This window comes from Uloborus diversus, chromosome 3, assembly GCF_026930045.1.
Source record: "Uloborus diversus isolate 005 chromosome 3, Udiv.v.3.1, whole genome shotgun sequence".
Classification (NCBI taxonomy): domain Eukaryota; kingdom Metazoa; phylum Arthropoda; class Arachnida; order Araneae; family Uloboridae; genus Uloborus; species Uloborus diversus.
In genome coordinates this window covers 197,850,254-197,866,687 of record NC_072733.1, presented here as the reverse complement: position 1 = coordinate 197,866,687, position 16,434 = coordinate 197,850,254, and the positions used below count along the sequence as shown (strand labels likewise).

General features: G+C 36.0%; 1 protein-coding gene across 1 annotated transcript in view; it reads left to right on the top strand.

Moving 5' to 3' along the window:
• The window catches only part of LOC129218502 (CREB-binding protein-like), a 53,740-nt gene extending 42,878 nt beyond the window's left edge, over window positions 1–10,862 (top strand). Inside the window, exons 7-9 of the mRNA XM_054852788.1 lie at window positions 365–550; window positions 8,026–8,151; window positions 10,627–10,862. Of these exons, the coding sequence (XP_054708763.1) occupies window positions 365–550; window positions 8,026–8,151; window positions 10,627–10,731 (417 nt within the window). The 3' untranslated portion in view covers window positions 10,732–10,862. The remainder of the gene's footprint in view (window positions 1–364; window positions 551–8,025; window positions 8,152–10,626) is intronic.
• The last annotated feature ends 5,572 nt before the right edge of the window (window positions 10,863–16,434 follow it).

The window sequence follows — 16,434 nt, the reverse complement described above, 5'->3', positions numbered from 1 at the left end:
GCGATTTTTCACATTCGTTAGTTTATCATAGGGCCGACAATATATTTGTTGTAAATAATTTTAGTATTTTTTAGAGAATTAATTTAGTGTATTAATTAGAGAATAATTGAAATATTTTACAGACATAAAAAGTTGTACAAACATATCTTCTAAAATATTTGAAATTTCACAAATAGCATTTAAGCAAATTTTTCCACCCTTCCTTATGAAAAAAAACAGGTTCTAAAAGGAATATAATTTACGAGAAACTTTTTGTCATTCAAATCTTTGTTTTTGATTTCTAGTCATTAGTGTCAGTGATAACCATCCACTACTTCCAAAAAGTCTTTCAGTTAATTAATTTTTTAATAAATGTTTAATGTAGGACATTCTGGCGCAAGCCATAGAAGATAATATAAAAAGTCCTTCAGACTTGCCCTATTTTGATGGAGATATGTGGCCTCTTGTTCTTGAAGAAAGTATAAGAGATATGGACGATGAAGAGAAAAGACAAATGTCTGAAGTTACTGCAGCTTCTGCTGCAGAAAATGAAGATGAAGACAGCATATACGTGAGTATGACTCTGGTGAAATCTTGCTTAGTACAGACAAAATTGTAAATATTTCTCTCAAAATAGTTAAATATTCTCCAAGAGCATTAAAGCATATCACCCCCTTCCCTTCCTTCTTTCTTTAGAAAAAATTCAGGTCTTAAAAGCAATAGAGTCATTCCACATCAACTGACGTAATTTTTCAAATCATTCCTACCCGACTATCTCTGAATTGGTTGAAATTTTATAGTGTTGCAGACTGGCCTTTGAAACTAACTTGTACAAACTTCCAGCTTTTAAGATCCAAATCCTGAGGATCTACGATCCCTCCAAAATGGCAGAATAATTTTTTGAAACTAAATATCACGTTTAGGTTAAAGTTTCAGAAAATTTCATCTCACTCGAAGCCTCAAGTTTTGAGAGCTTTAAGTACGTATTTGGTTGCTAATAGGTTCTAATATTTTTGTGAGTCGGAGCTTATTAGTTTTTTTGTAGCACATATGGGTGATTCTCCAAAAATCTGACATTTTCCGATCACAATTTTTTTTATAAATAGAGGAAACTCACTTTAACTATGCTACACCCCTCAAAACAAGGGGTCAAATTTTCACCCACCAGGAGAGAGACAAGCAGCTCCAGGAGAGTGACAAAATTAGTTTCCTCAAAGATTATCAGAAATTTAGTTATGGTAATAAAGAAATAACTGTAACCTAAATCAAGAAGTATGTTACTGCGTGACAAAACAAAATCTACACTGGTGTGCAAAAATTAAGGACGAAGTCGAAAAATTAGCATATCAGCTGAACGAAGAGGCAGAGCGGACAGAAAGACCAATCAGGAGATTAAGTAAGGTGATGTACGGTAGCACATGCGCAGATATGCAGGCAGACGTAATGGGGGAGTGTCTGAGTAGTATAAAGCATGTTGTCGGTGTAAGATCAGTATTTCTGGCAAAGAGATTGCACGCCGTATAGCAGTTAAAATCACACCGAGTTGCTGCCTCAGTGAGAAATGGCGAATAATCAATCTGTTACACGACATCTGGATGCTTTCACCCGAGGTCAAATCATTGGGAAGTTGGAGGAAGGCCGCAGTGTGACAAGTGTGGCTGCAGAGTTCGGAATTGCTCACAGCATCGTTTCACGACTTTGGAGACAATTTCAAACTACAGGAACAGCTATCCGGGGGTTCAGTAGTGGTCGTCTCGCAGATGACCGGTATATTGTCTTACAGGCCCGAAGAAACAGGCGGTAGACAGCGGGAGAAATCGTTAGACACACGACACAGGCGACTGGACGACCGATATCGCATTTTACCGTGGCCAGAAGACTGCACGACGCCCTATACGATGTGTACCTCTAAACACCTGCCCATCGGAGAAGGCGTTCTCTGTGGTGCCGGGAACACTGGAATTGGAGAGACAATGAATGGGGACGAGTACTCTTTACAGATGAGAGCAGATTCAGTCTGAGTAGTGATTCTCATCGCATACTCATCTGGAGAGAGCGGGGAAGCCGCAATCATCCCTCGAACATCATTGAAAGGGACAGGTATGGAGGTCGCGGTGTTCTCGTTTGGGGAGGCATCATGCTTGGTAGTCGTACAGACCTTCACATCTTCGACGCAGGTTCAGTCAACGGGACCCATTATTGTAACAAGATTCTTCTTCCATATGTGCGTCTTTTTAGAGGCGCTATGGGTCCGCAATTCCTTTTCAAGGATGACAATGCACCATGTCATCGCACAGTAGCTGCCAAACAGCTCTTAGAGAGTGAGGATATTGAACGTATGGATTGGCCGGCACGATCTCCGGATCTCAATCCCATCGAGCATTTATGGGATTTTCTAGACAGATGCTTGGCAGCTCGTACCTTACCACCAGTAACGATTCAGGAGCTTCGATTGGCGCTGCAAGACGAATGGGCAGCAATGCCTCAACAACTCATTGACACCCTCATTCCCAGCATGGGCAAACGCTGTGAAACCTGCCTAGCAGTCGTGGGAGATCATATCCCCTACTAAAGACCGGATGTTTCTTGCTGGACACCCATCACAGGGATGTTTCGACCTTCAGTCGCATTGCACTCCATGCTACTTTTTCAATAAAGGTTCTTTTAATCCCTCTGATTTCTCTTTTAGTAAGTGTTGCTTACATTACACATGTCCTTACGTGTTGGGGATCTTACGATATTAAATGTGTTGATTTGGAAAGCCTTTGTACAAAGTTATATTGAAAAAATCGTCTCGTCCTTAATTTTTGCACACCAGTGTATGTAAAACTTCCCTTAACAGACACTCCCAAATAACGAACATTTCTTCGAGTCCCTGTTGCTTTATTTAGGTTTTTCCTTATTATTCACTTTGAATATCTTATACTCCGAAAAATGGACAGTTAGTTTTAAAAAAATAGTTTTCAATTGCTATACTAAAATTCTAAACCGAAAAAATAATAAAAATTTTCACATTAAGTTTTATTGTTTGTTATTTCTAATTCTCTAATTTAGAAAGTATTTACCTAACCTAGTTCTAGAAAGTTGTGCTCTAATTTATCAAAGTCAGAAATTTACCTATTCGAGCAACATTAAAATTAAAAAATGACTTAAATGATTTCTGTCATATTTGAGTACTTTAAGGGCCTAAATATTTTTAGCAGTGTCAACTGGATGTCTGAGTTCTTTAGAAGATTGTTGATGAATTTTGGAGTATTTGTGAATTTAATTTACATGCGTTTCTACTATTAATCTCCTCATTTTCATACCTTTCTTCTAAAGCTTTGAATAAGGAGTCATAAGTGTCCTCTGCTGACATAAAATGTCATACTTCTTTCATTTAGTGTCTTTTTTATCAAGAACACAATAAACGATGGAAGATGCATGACTTAAAAATCATCTGTGTATCATTATTCATTTCTATGCTAGGCTAATGGTGTACAAAGCGCAAATGGGACTGTGCTAGAAGCATTGTCACTTATGAAAGGGTTCTTTGGGCAACTCATTTAAGCCTTTCAAGACTCCTGGTATGGATGGCATCGTTCCTGCCCTTCTTCAGAAGGGTATTAAGGTTCTTGCCCCTGTACTCTGTAGGATTTTTAGAGCTTGCATTGCTTTCGAGCATGTTCCAACTGCTTGGAGGCATACCAAGGTTATCTTTATACCAAAAGTTGGAAAAGATAACTTCTATGAGGCTAAGTCTTTTAGACCTATTAGTCTCACCTCCTTTTTATTGAAGGCTTTTGAGAAGTTGGTTGAGAAACATATTAGGGAAACAGTGTTGAAAGTCTCCCCTCTCTCTCCTTCTCAGCATGCTTATCAGCCTGGCAGGTCTACTGAAACTGCCTTATATAGTCTCTCCTTTATTTTGGAGAAGTCTTATAAGGACAAGGAGTTAGCTCTGGCTGTCTTCCTTGATATTGAAGGTGCCTTTGATAGAGTCCCTGTTACTACTATCTTGAGAGCCCTTGCCAGTAGGGGTATTGATGTAACTATTGTTAATTGGATTGAAAATCTGTTACGATGTAGGTTTGTCAATGCCTCTCTTAGTGGTGTCGATTTAACTGTTCACACAAATGCTGGATGTCCTCAGGGTGGTGTTCTTTCACCTATCCTTTGGTGTCTTGTTGTAGATTCGCTGCTTGAAAGCATTACTTCTTCTGGCTTTTTTGCTGTGGCTATGCTGATGATGTGGTCATTGTGGCCAGAGGCAAGTTCTTAGACACTGTCTCCTCAATCTTATCAAGTGTTATGTGTGGAAAGATGGTGTCATTCTGAGGGCCTTGCTGTAAATCCTCTTAAGACCACTATGGTTGCTTTTACATGTAAAAGAGCAATCCAGGTGAGTAATATTACTTTTTTCGGACAAACTCTCAGCTGCGCTGACGAGGTCAAGTATCTTGGGATTTATTTTGACTCCAAGATGAACTGGAAGAAACACTTCACCCACTGTTTGGCAAAGGCTAGTAAAGTCCTTTGGTCTTACAAGAGAGCTATTGGTAGAACCTGGGGCTCGGCCCCAGGGTTATCCATTGGATCTACAAGATGGTTATCTGTCGCATCATTACGTATGGCTCTATTGTCTGGTGGTCAAGAACTAAACTTGACATTGCTAAGAATGAGCTTAACAAGCTGCAGAGGTTAGTCTGCATAGCCATGACTGACTGTATTAGGACAACACCTACTGCTGCGCTGGAACTACTTTTAGGTTTATGTACGCTCCATATTCGGATTGAAGCTGAAGCTTTCTTGTGTATGGAGAGGCTGAAACGCTCAAAGCAATGGAAAGCCTACTCTTGTTACCTTTCCTGGAAGTACTTTAATGAGGATGTACTTACTCATCCTCTTTCTGGCCTGCCAAGTGACTACATGCTTGGCGAGTATGCTTTTGATAAGCCATATCAGGTTATCTTTCCTTCTAGGAGTGAGTGGAGGGATGTTACCTTACCTCATGGTAAAGATTGCACTCTCTGGTACACCGATGGTTCTAAGATGAATGAAAGGACTGGGGCTGGTGCTTTTTGTCCCGGTAATGGTATTGAATATTCCTGTCCTCTGGGCAAGTTTACTTCTGTTTTTCAGGCTGAAATTTATGCTATCCTGGTGTGTTGTGGTATTTGCCTGAGTCGTGGCTATAGAGGCCGTTGTGTTCATATATGCTCTGATAGTCAGGCTGCCTTAAACGCACTCAAGAAGGTTGTTATGACATCCCACATCGTTTGGGAGTGCTATAATTCGCCCTGCAATCTTGCAAAGCTGAACAAGGTTACCCTTTGCTGGGTACCTGGACACTCTGGAGTGCAGGGAAATGAAAAGGCCGACTATCTTGCTCGGAAAGGTTCTGATATCCCTTTTTTTGGCCCTGAGCCAGCAATTGGGATTTCGAAAAATCTTAGTAGAACTGCTGTTTTTGATATTTTTGGTAAAAAACAGTATAATAACCGGCGCAACCTTGATGGACAGTGGCAGGAAAAAGAACTTAATAGAGCTTGCCCTAGTATTAGGGCAAAGGAGCTCTTAAGTCTGAACCGCAACAGCGTCAGAAGAGCTATTGGCATCCTTACTGGTCACTGTACCTTGAAGCGGCATCTTACTATTATGGGCATCACTGATGACCCAATTTGTAGAGGCTGTCGCTTTCATGAGGAAACTGTTGCACATATTCTGTGTGATTGTGATACCTTTTCTGCCTATAGGTTTGAACACCTTGGCCTCCACTTACTTGATCCTTGGGAAATCTATGATATTCCCATTAAATGCTTGCTAATCTTTGCTACAGCTACTGGTCTTTTTTAAGATTTTTGTTTGGGGTTTAGTACAATAGACCTCTGGTCGCAGTGCTTGGCTCTGCTGAGCCCCCCTTCTCCTTCATTTCATTTCATTTCAATATGCATGGATTTATGCATGTATAATATGCATGGATTTATGCATGTATGTGTGTTGTATGTTCAAAAAAATATTGAGAGCTTGTTTAATTTGCAATGCATAAGAATATCCACATTTGCAGTTTGATATGGTAAATGTCAGAATAAATTGAGTGAGATGAATCAAATTGTGGATTGCAGTTAAAAGGAAAGAATACAGCCTAAAATTGAACTGAGAATTCAAAACTCTCAGGCTGACCTATTTTGGATTCATATGTAGGTGATAATGGAAAACACTTTTTATATGTTGAAGCCATAGGTGCAAGACCTTCTGTCTCAGGACGGATTACCGTCTTGAAAAAAATTCCGAGATGGAGGTCTGGACGGAAAGAAATTCAATGATTTTCCTTCAGTTTTTACTAAAAAAGGAAAAAAAATGAGTGTTTGAAAAATATGCTTTAATTTCTGGACCTTTCCATAACCACGAATTTACATCGATATTCTCTCGATTTTCCATCATGGGCTTGTTATGTTTGCAACATGCTTTTGGAGGAGTGGCTTTTAGACTCTAGCCATTTGACATTCTTTAGGTAGCTCTGTTATTTTAAACTCACTGCATTGCAGACCGCAGAGTTGCTCACTATTCTCGCTAATTTTTCGAATTGATCGCCTTTCGTCTTTATTTTTCACTTGCTATTTTCGATCATCCTTTGGTTTTTTTCTTGCATTTTTTTTTTTTTTTTGCAAACTTTACATGCATAAATGAAAATTATGTGCGCTCTTAAATTGTCTTGAATCTGAATCACTGGTTAAGTGTGATTGCTGACTAGATGAAATGTTTACGCCACATTAAAGAGCGTCAACATACCAGGTTAGACGGGAACTATCGGGGATTTTGAAGATTTTAATGAGAATGGGAATTCTGGAAAGAATAGGAGGCAAATTTCAAGCTGGTTTGAAACACCGATGGTCAACTGTTCCTGCATATTTGATATATTTCTGGTAAAATATTGTAAGTTTTATTTTTCACTTTGCCCCATAAAAAAAGTTGAAAATTGTCCACGTTTTTTGAAGGCACCGTTGAGGCAGTGAGAAGCAAAGGGATATAAGTGTCAAAATTAAAAATTTAGTGATAACCAGTAAACATGGTAGGTGAACCTCTCCTCTGTCTTGGGGCAAGAGATGGTACTAGTATCCCTGTTGGTTGCTGCTATACAGTATGATTTAGAAAAAAAATTCAGTGAAAGCCTACCTAGGATGCTGTCTTTATAGTCATTTTACTCAAAACTGGGAAATGTCCACTTACATCCCTTTGCTTCTCACTGCCTCAAATTTACTGCTAAAAATAAAAAATTCTATTTCAATGCAAGTTTTTTCACAAAATACAATATTCGTTCTTTATATATTGTATATTTCAGAACAAATTTCCAATTTGTTCATTTTGAAAAAGCTTAGTCACTTCAATCTTTTCATTTAGTAGATATTTTTTTTAATTTATAAGTATTTATGTGTTTCATGCTTTCAATTTTTTACTGAACTCATGAAGCAATAATAATTTAAAGTTTCTTTTTTCTTTTTGTACAATTATTTATGCACACTATAGCAACAGGCCTCATTTGCCTGGGCTTTTCTTTGCATCCACCTTTTAGTGTAGCCGGGGGTGCCCACCAAGAGGAATCATGTCACAGAAGGCAACATTGAAATTTTTAAGAAAGTGTTTTCAGGGGTATTTTTCCCTTTTCTGTGCAGCTCTCATTCTTGGGGGATATGGTATTTGGGGGGATGCACCATTGCTCTAGGGGAGGGGGCCCTGGTGTAGTGCCTGAGATTTCATTATTGTTTCAATTTTAAAAAAGTACTGAACACTCACTACTAATAAAAAGTAGTGACTAGTTTGAAAGTATCCACAGACCACTGACTAAAAATAGAAATTTTCAGAATGTGTAAGGAGAGAGAATTTGAAAAGATAAAAATGGTCACATAAGGAAAAACCTTAAGAATAAAATCGTTAGGTGAACTAGTGAGCATTTTCAAGAGGCTTTCTAGAATATAAGTTTAAAAATGATTTAAATTGATGATATTTTTTTAAAAATCATGTTTTAAATTATGATTTAAATTGTTGACACTCTGGTTTTTAATGTAGGAGATTTTGACTCAACTCACACCAGATGAATTTAAAAGTTTCTTTGAACTGCCATTGATTAATAGAGACGATTCTCCAAAACGTGTAAATTCTGCTTCTGCTGCTGCAGTTGAAGACATCGTGAATGTGAGTATCACTGATGAAATTTCTTACTTAGTAAGGACAAAATAGTAAATTATTGAATAAGAATATAAGTTATGTTTCAAGTTTAGTTCAATTACGACATTTGTTTCTAACTACATTCTTGGTTTCACTCAGTAATTGAAAGCAATTTATTTGCATACATACTTATGATAGTTTGTATTTCATATCTTCTATCTTACTGCTTTATTATGATTCATCATTTTGTCAGTGAGGCATACACAGCTGTAATACACTGGCCTCAAAAAGTTAAGGTACAACCGGTTTTTTGCATCTAATTTGCAAATGAATGAATGCAGAAACAAAAAAATTTAAAGGATATGTGCATTAAATAGTTTTTATTAAATGCGTCGTAGAAATTTGTATAAGTGTATTGAAAAAACTATTTATAGCTAAGAAAGCAATCTTTGCAGAAAAGTCCATTCTTGAAGAAAACAGAACATCAGTGTTATGTAGTAAAATGTTATATAAACAATACAAAAATAGGTTCTAATAAGGAATGTCCCCCCCCCCCCCCCCCCACCTCCTGACATAATTGCATTGGCGGCACCGATTTTTCATGCTGTTTATTAAATTTTCTGACACTGGAATAAAAAGCGAAGACCAGACACAGAGTAAGCTTTGTTCCAGCTCATGTAAAGACCTTGGAGGAGGATTTAAAGCAGCAACCTGTCAACACTCGCAAAGATGTTCTATCGGATTCAGGTCCGGAGATCGAGCTGACCATTTTCCATTCGTTCCAAACCGTGATCTTCAAGATACTCCTCAACAATCCGAGCTCGGTGAAGTCGTGCATTACCATCCATCAGAATGATGTCATTACCAATAGCACCAGCATATGGGCGAACATATGAATCAAGGCTCTCATCCCCATATCTCAGACCAGTCAGAGTTCCTCCATGGAGCACATGCAGATCAGTGTGACCACCGAGCGAGATCCCTGCCCAAACCATGATTCCACCACCTCAATAACTGTGTCTTTCAACAGGGTTGGATTGATGGTCTCTAGAGCGCTGTTCCCTCCAGATCAGTACATGCCCTGAATCATTCTCCAATGTAAATTAGCACCCTAGACTCTTGTTTTGAGCCATCAGTATATATGTAAGGCCGTGTTTTCCAATCTGTGCAGTGCACCTTCCAAGGGGGTATGTAATCTTGTCTACCAAAGAAATGATGACTTCTGGGGCAACCATCTTCTGGCGCCCCCTTCCCTCACGCAGTGAGGTGGGAAAATACCGAACATTTTCATATGATAATTGAACATGTTATCCGAAGTCTATGTGTACCATAAAAGACAGGGAAAAATAATATATTTGCTTTTTAAAAGCTTTTTTAAGAAAAAAGTTTAAAAAACTATAACGGAGCGATAGCTTAGTTTATAGCGCCCTGTCTCTCATAACTGGCGCCCAGGGTGATTGCACTTCTTCAGACGGCGTCCAGGTCGAGCACTTTTAGGTGCTGCCACCCCCACCCCCCTCTCCATTTTCGCAAAGAGTGGTAAAACACGTGCAACTATTAACACAGGAATTAAATATAATTATTCTAAAAAACATTTTTCAAAAAGAATACAATTTAAAAAATAATATTTTTGCAGAAAAAGTTTAGTTTATGACGCTCTCTCAGATCTCAGCACGTGGTGCGATTGCCCCTCTCGCCCCTCCCCCCCCTCTCTTCAGTCGGCCCGTGGCTCCAGGGCGCCGATAAATGTCTGAAGGCGGCATTGAAACGTTTCAAACAGAGTGACCATTGCTTTGTTCCCTCCTTGACTTCATCAGTGCCTTATATCAACCAACTCTTATTAACGAACATTTAAATAGAAAATAGAAACCATTTGGTTACTCCAGGGGAAAAGGAGGGATGGTGATCAGGTGTAAACAGAGATGAATGGCAGAGGGTAATTTACTGTCTTATTATTGAGAATGGAAAACCAGTATCTTTATGCAGGCACTTCAGTAACTGAAGAGATCGTTTTCCCCCTTTGTCTATATTCTACTTGAATGGTGCAAGGTTTTAATATTTTATCTGTCGCTATGGCTGAGTTTTTGTACGACACATAAACACTTTCTTAAATAATTTTGTTTCGAACTAGTTTCGATAGAATTTTACATTAATTGAGGAAAGTGGCGCCGTAAAAAAAGGGGCGCACCAGGATTCGTCCCGGTGTGCCAGCACGAGCCTGTGCCTACGTCACAAATGGGCAGGCACATCATTTCCGCGTTTGCACTTTACTTGAATTCCACCTGTAACAAAGAATGTGGTCCATTGCAACAGAAAACAATTTCTTGTCTCTTGTAGAACTTTTTATCTATTTAATATTATTAATTTTTTTAATTAATGTCTATCACATAATGCTGGAATTTTCTATGGGATAATCTTGTTATTTGACTAACTGTACAGTGGCAAAAACAATTTTTGTGATGCATCTCATTTTTGTAGCTAAAATATGTAATCCTTCTCTAGGATAAAGATGAAGAAATACGAAACAAGATATTACTTGGGAAAGTTTTTCCCATTATGGAAAAATACAAAGAGGTAATTATTTCTTACATGTTTGGTATTTTTTAGTTAATCATTTTGCTTTTCTCAGATAAATTTCTTAGTCTTTTTTTTAACTAAAATGCTAATGCATTGAATTATTTCTTAAAATCTTACAATGTTACTGCTATAGCAAACATAAAACCATTGTGAAATATTTGAAGCATAATAGCTTGAAAACGCCCAAACTTTGTTATATGCATGAAGCCCTCCCCCCCCCCCCTCTTCTCCTCCTCCCAGGATTTTAGTTTTAACCTTAACTATGTCATGAAGTGAGTACAGTAAAACCCCTGAGTACACCCAACCTTTTATCTTTGTCATCTCTACTTAGAGCTGATTCCTTAACTCACCATTGTAAAACCAGCCATCAAAGTCTCATTGTACACAGTATTCCCATCCCATTCCTCTCATCTTTAAACTGAGACATTTATCACTTGATTTGAAAATCTTTCCATGGGTGGAACTCAAACTTTCAAATATCAGTTATTTTAATGTCCTAATAGGGGAATACGTTCATGATTACAAGACTCGCAAAATTCAAAGGATCTAAATTTTTTGCTTCTTGTGGAAAAACCTGGAAAACTTCTTCTATGTGGAAAATTGCCTCTGGATATGAAATATCTGAGAGTATATCAAAGGGTTTGGAGAATATGTTTCTTTAATCTTTATTATAATTTTCTTTATTTATAATTTTTGTAAAAGCTTTTAATTTTTTTCAGAACATCAATAGTAATTTCTTTTTAAAGCTCTGGCGATAAGTTTTCTTCTTTTTTTTTTTTTTTTTTTTTTCATGAAATCATTTTAAGTGTGCCTAGTTAATAATTCAGCAATTATTTACTAAAATGCAGGAAAAATTTTAGTACTACAAAAATTACAATAATAAATTTGTTTATGCAAATGGTAAATAGCCTAAAAATCCAGAAATTCTGAAAAGTCAGCTATGAACATCAAAGAAGCTGATGGTCCAATTAGCAGTAAGGTGGATTGGGCCTCTTTTTATCTTAAAGTGATATGCATCATTTGTGTGCACTTGTAAAGTTGAAGAAATGTGCTTGTCTCAAAGAGTACACAAGTAGTGCATGTTAGTGATGGGCTTGCATTCATTTCATTTATTGATAGTGGTAGCTAAGTTTGCATAAAGCAGACTGTTTACTTTGGGGAACTTTTTTTAGGGATCCCAGTCTGTCCTTTTTCTAACCAAATATGTAATACATTAGGTTCTTCACAAGGAAATCAAAATTTTCTTCTTGTTTAAAAGTATGCTAAACTTGTTTTAAAGTTGGTTTCAAAGTTGTATTACATTGCTACCCTCTCCATTCTAGTCTATTCATTGTTTACTAATGTTGTTGAAAACTGAAAGATTATTTTCATGACACACATCCCCCGTTTCTCAATTTCAATTCATCCACATACAGGCCCGTCATTTGGACAATCAGGGAGGGGAGCTACCAGTTTGTTTCGCACTCCTTGGCTTCCTTAAGAGGTTTTCCATCTCCAGCTCAGTCACTTTCCTATGCCGGGCTGATGAGTGCTAATAAGCACGAAACTGCAGTCCTCGGCTGGAAATGACTGAGTTGGCGGTGTATTTCACGTATTTCTGCTTATATTTCAATTATTATTTCCCATAAAAATGCATTGAATTTTACTACCCCCGCCCTCCCCCTTAAAAAAAAACTTTGAAAATGCAGATCTACCAACATAATTTGTCCTAATCCAGTTCGTTCAGAACAAAATTACATTTTTTTTATGAGAAATTTCGTTTTAGATGTGCCAATGATTTCCAAATTTTAATCTTTTAAGTGCTTTTTGAACATATTTTTACTTGCTTTGTTTTGAGGGGAAATCGTTTCCAAAACCACAATTTTAATTTTTTGTTCCACATGTTAAAGTTTTGTTCTAATGACCATGGACCAGTCAAGTGTCAATCATATCGATCATGAATTCTATCAACTATTTTATTCAGTCCTTACCTTAGCATACACAGTTAATACAGAAATCTTTCGCAACGGGTGGGGGGGGGATCCATGTTCTCAGGTTTTCAAAATTTCTTTCCCCGAAAACCCGGGTCTTTTCCATTTTTTAATTTCAATTTCTGCAGCATATGATACTACTTTAGTACGTTATGTAGAAGATAAATAATGAAAAATAAATGCATGTGATGCATATCCAAACTGGTTGCAAATTGAAAAATAATATAAACATAAATGTTACGTAGACATCAAGAAATAATTATTGAAATAATTAATTTTGAAAGTACAATGCTGTGCTGTAAGTTTCGCATTAAATTTTGTCTAAATTTATTCACTAATACCCCATAAGAGTAATGAGAATGAAACGGCTGACTACTGGACTCATACATGGCCGAGCACTGGATTTCTATGGCCGACTACTGGAGCATTTTTCTCATGTTAACAATAGGCTAGATTTTATAATAAAAATGTTTTTATTTCTGAAACAATTTAGTGAATCATTATCAAACTAAAGTCTTGCATTGTTTTTGTTGTTGTCTTGATTGCTGCAATTTAAGGTTAACAAAAAACAGCTGCCGCTGTCTTAAATGGCTGACTAATTGAGCTCTTACCCTATGTGCTTTTTGTTTTTCCAGAGATTCATCAGCATAAAATTGCAACCTGATGAGTTAAGGTTGCGCTCCACTTTAGACGACGATCCTCTCATTTCATGTCAGCTAATGGACGGACGAAAAGGCTTTTTAACTTTATCTCGTAAAAATATGTACGAGTTCTCTTCTTTGAGAAGAGCTAAATTTGCCACATTGGCATTATTGTATCATTTGCATAATTATAAACTTTGATTTATGTGCATCTGTAATATATAAAACTTCCTATCCCTGTGCAATTTTTAATTAAATATGTTTTTTATGTTATTTGCTCGCTTCATTTATTTTGTATTATTTATTGTACCATTTTTGTATCAGTAATTTGTATAGGTTTTTGCATTTAATAATACAGCCGAGTCCCGACTTAAAGGAGGGATGTGTTCCAGGACCGCTTGTGTAAGCCAAAATTTCACGTTGTAGAAAAGGGTATGGAAACGATATTTTATAAACATACCCAACTTTTTTAGATGCTGATAAACACCCTTCAAACTGTTTAAAACTATTTCTTAACCATGCATTGCCGTTTTTTGCATATAGAACTGAACTTTTACTGTATTTAAAAAAAAGCAGTTTTCATAAACATGAAATGTTCAGATGCATTAAAAAAAAAAAAAGTTTGGTATGTACAGTATGTTGTATAATAAAATGCTTCACTGATCACTTGAACAGCTGCAAGAGGATTTAGATTATATTACTAAGTCAGGGGATAAATGGGGTATGGCAGCGGGCACTTAGATAGAATTTTGTAAAGGTGGGGGGGGGAGGGTCCAAAGTTGCACAAACTAAATAAGAGGAGGCATGCTAAAGCAGAATTAGCAGCTCATATTTACGTTAAAAAAATAAATCCAATTAAAACTAATTATGAAAATATGATAATTAACTGAAATTAATTAAATAATTCAAATTGATAGAGCAATCAGTAAGAATTAGTTAACAAAAATTTTATAGTAAGTGGCAAAGAAATTATTGTCAGTTTATAGAATTGACATTTAACTAAAAGTTATCCCATACTAAGTTTCCGAACGAGGATAGAAATATTCCATCACATAAGCTTCCTCTGTGCTGATGCTTTGAAAATGAGCGATATAATTCCTATTAATAAAAAGCTCACAATAAAAGAAAATTGGAAAACGAAAACTGTTCTAGGGATTACTTGGAAAGTGCAGGTGATAATTTAATAAAATATTAAAGATTTGTAATATATTTCAACAAAATATGTACAAGTCATTTAATTTGAAAAAATAAAGAAATCTATATCTATCGAGTCGAATGCATAACTGTATGAATGCTATATAACGTAATTCCGCCAACCTGTTTGATTTGAACAAGATTTCTGGCAAAATTCAACCACTCTCTCGACGAAAATATTAGGTTTCATTTAAAAATCTTGAACTAGTTCTTTATTTATTTACGTTTATAACATTCTCTTGACAATATGAAATTGAATGAAATTTCTAATTTTATCCGTTTTCTAATTATGATTTCTAACCATCATTTAAAAGCTTGAACAAACTCTCTTTGAGGGATGGAGACTTCCTTTGCTACAATCATTTTTTAAAAAAAAGCGTATTGCCATTTTTTTATCGTTGTTATTTTTTTGCAACAAATTGGTAAAATGAGCTATCTTAGGATCTGTTATGGTATTTTTTTTTTCTTTCTAATGGAGCTTTGTTAGAAGCTTTAGCCTTTCCGGACCTAGTGTGAACCACCGATATGGCATCTAGTCTTTCATATGCTACCATTAAGTCACGGATGTGACTGGCACAGAAATTTTGACGCAGAGTTTCCACCAGATGAAGACACTTGAGCTCTCTGCGATGCAAAACTGCACTAGGGGTTTAATTTTGTCAAGCCAAACGAATACCTGAGAGATCTTTTACCTGGAGAGTAATGGAATGTATAACGAATGAAATTAAGCATCTATGTATTTTTATTTTAACAACATTTTGGAAAAAATGTAAATGATTGCTTTTTATAAATGTTTTTTATAAGGTCATAAATGATTTGAACATTATTGGCAATTTTCCTCTGATGTTTTCAATTTGATGCTTCATTTAAAAAATTCAAGAGGAGGCATTGCACCCACCTATCTCACCACCAAACACGAGTTCTGTTTATTCTGCTAATATAAAACAACTTCCGTACAAATCAATCTTTTTCAAATTAAAAAAATAATTGTAAACAACTAGAGGGAAAATGGCAATATGCTATGTTACGAATTATCATGACGAAATTTGATTATAACCTGGTTACTTTACTGTCTTTACTAGCAGAAAGCAAGTGTTAGACTAGAAAATTTCATAATTTGGAGTCAAATGTCAAATTTTGATCGTTAAGGTAGTCTTCGTCTCGTTTGTGATAGTACAGTAGCATCAAATTAGATACATTTTCAACAATATGTATGCATAAAGCTAGCCCATTTTTGGAAGCAAAACATATAGGTTTCTTATAGCCTCATTGCAAATTTTTTGCTCCTCAGTCATCTGATGTTTCGAAGTCTAAAGACAATCTTTTGTAAAAACTCTTAGAATAATTGTGGTTAAAAATCCAGTAATGATTTAAATCAATGTTCCAAAATTAATATAACAATAATAACACTTCTGATTCTTTCTTTTTTAAATTAGTATAACTTCCATTCTAGGAGCAGTTTTGGAATCATCCTGTATTTTTGAAAGCATATATTTTATAAACGTAGGTATTGCCTTTTTTTTTCCGTTCTTTTATGTGATGTTAGTAAAATAGATTCTAGTGCAAGAAATAGCAAGTAATTTTAACTTGAAGAAATTAAGAGTTAAAAAAAAGAAAAAAAAACTAATATAGAAGTGAAAAACACAAGAAAATTTACATCGCATTCACCTTTTTTAAATTATTTGATTGTAACGCAGTAATTTTCTCCTATTAATTTATAGTTAAATGCACATGTCTGTTTTTGTTACGTTTAATGCTACCTTCGCAATTTACTAATGATGGATGCACAGATGCTTACTAAATAATTCCTCAATACAAAGGCGGTAAATAACAATCAGAACATTTATTCCAATGACGCAAATACAAATATGCTTTACTTGAAAAACTGAACAACATTGAAGAAAGATTTTTCCTTCAGTTAAACATGA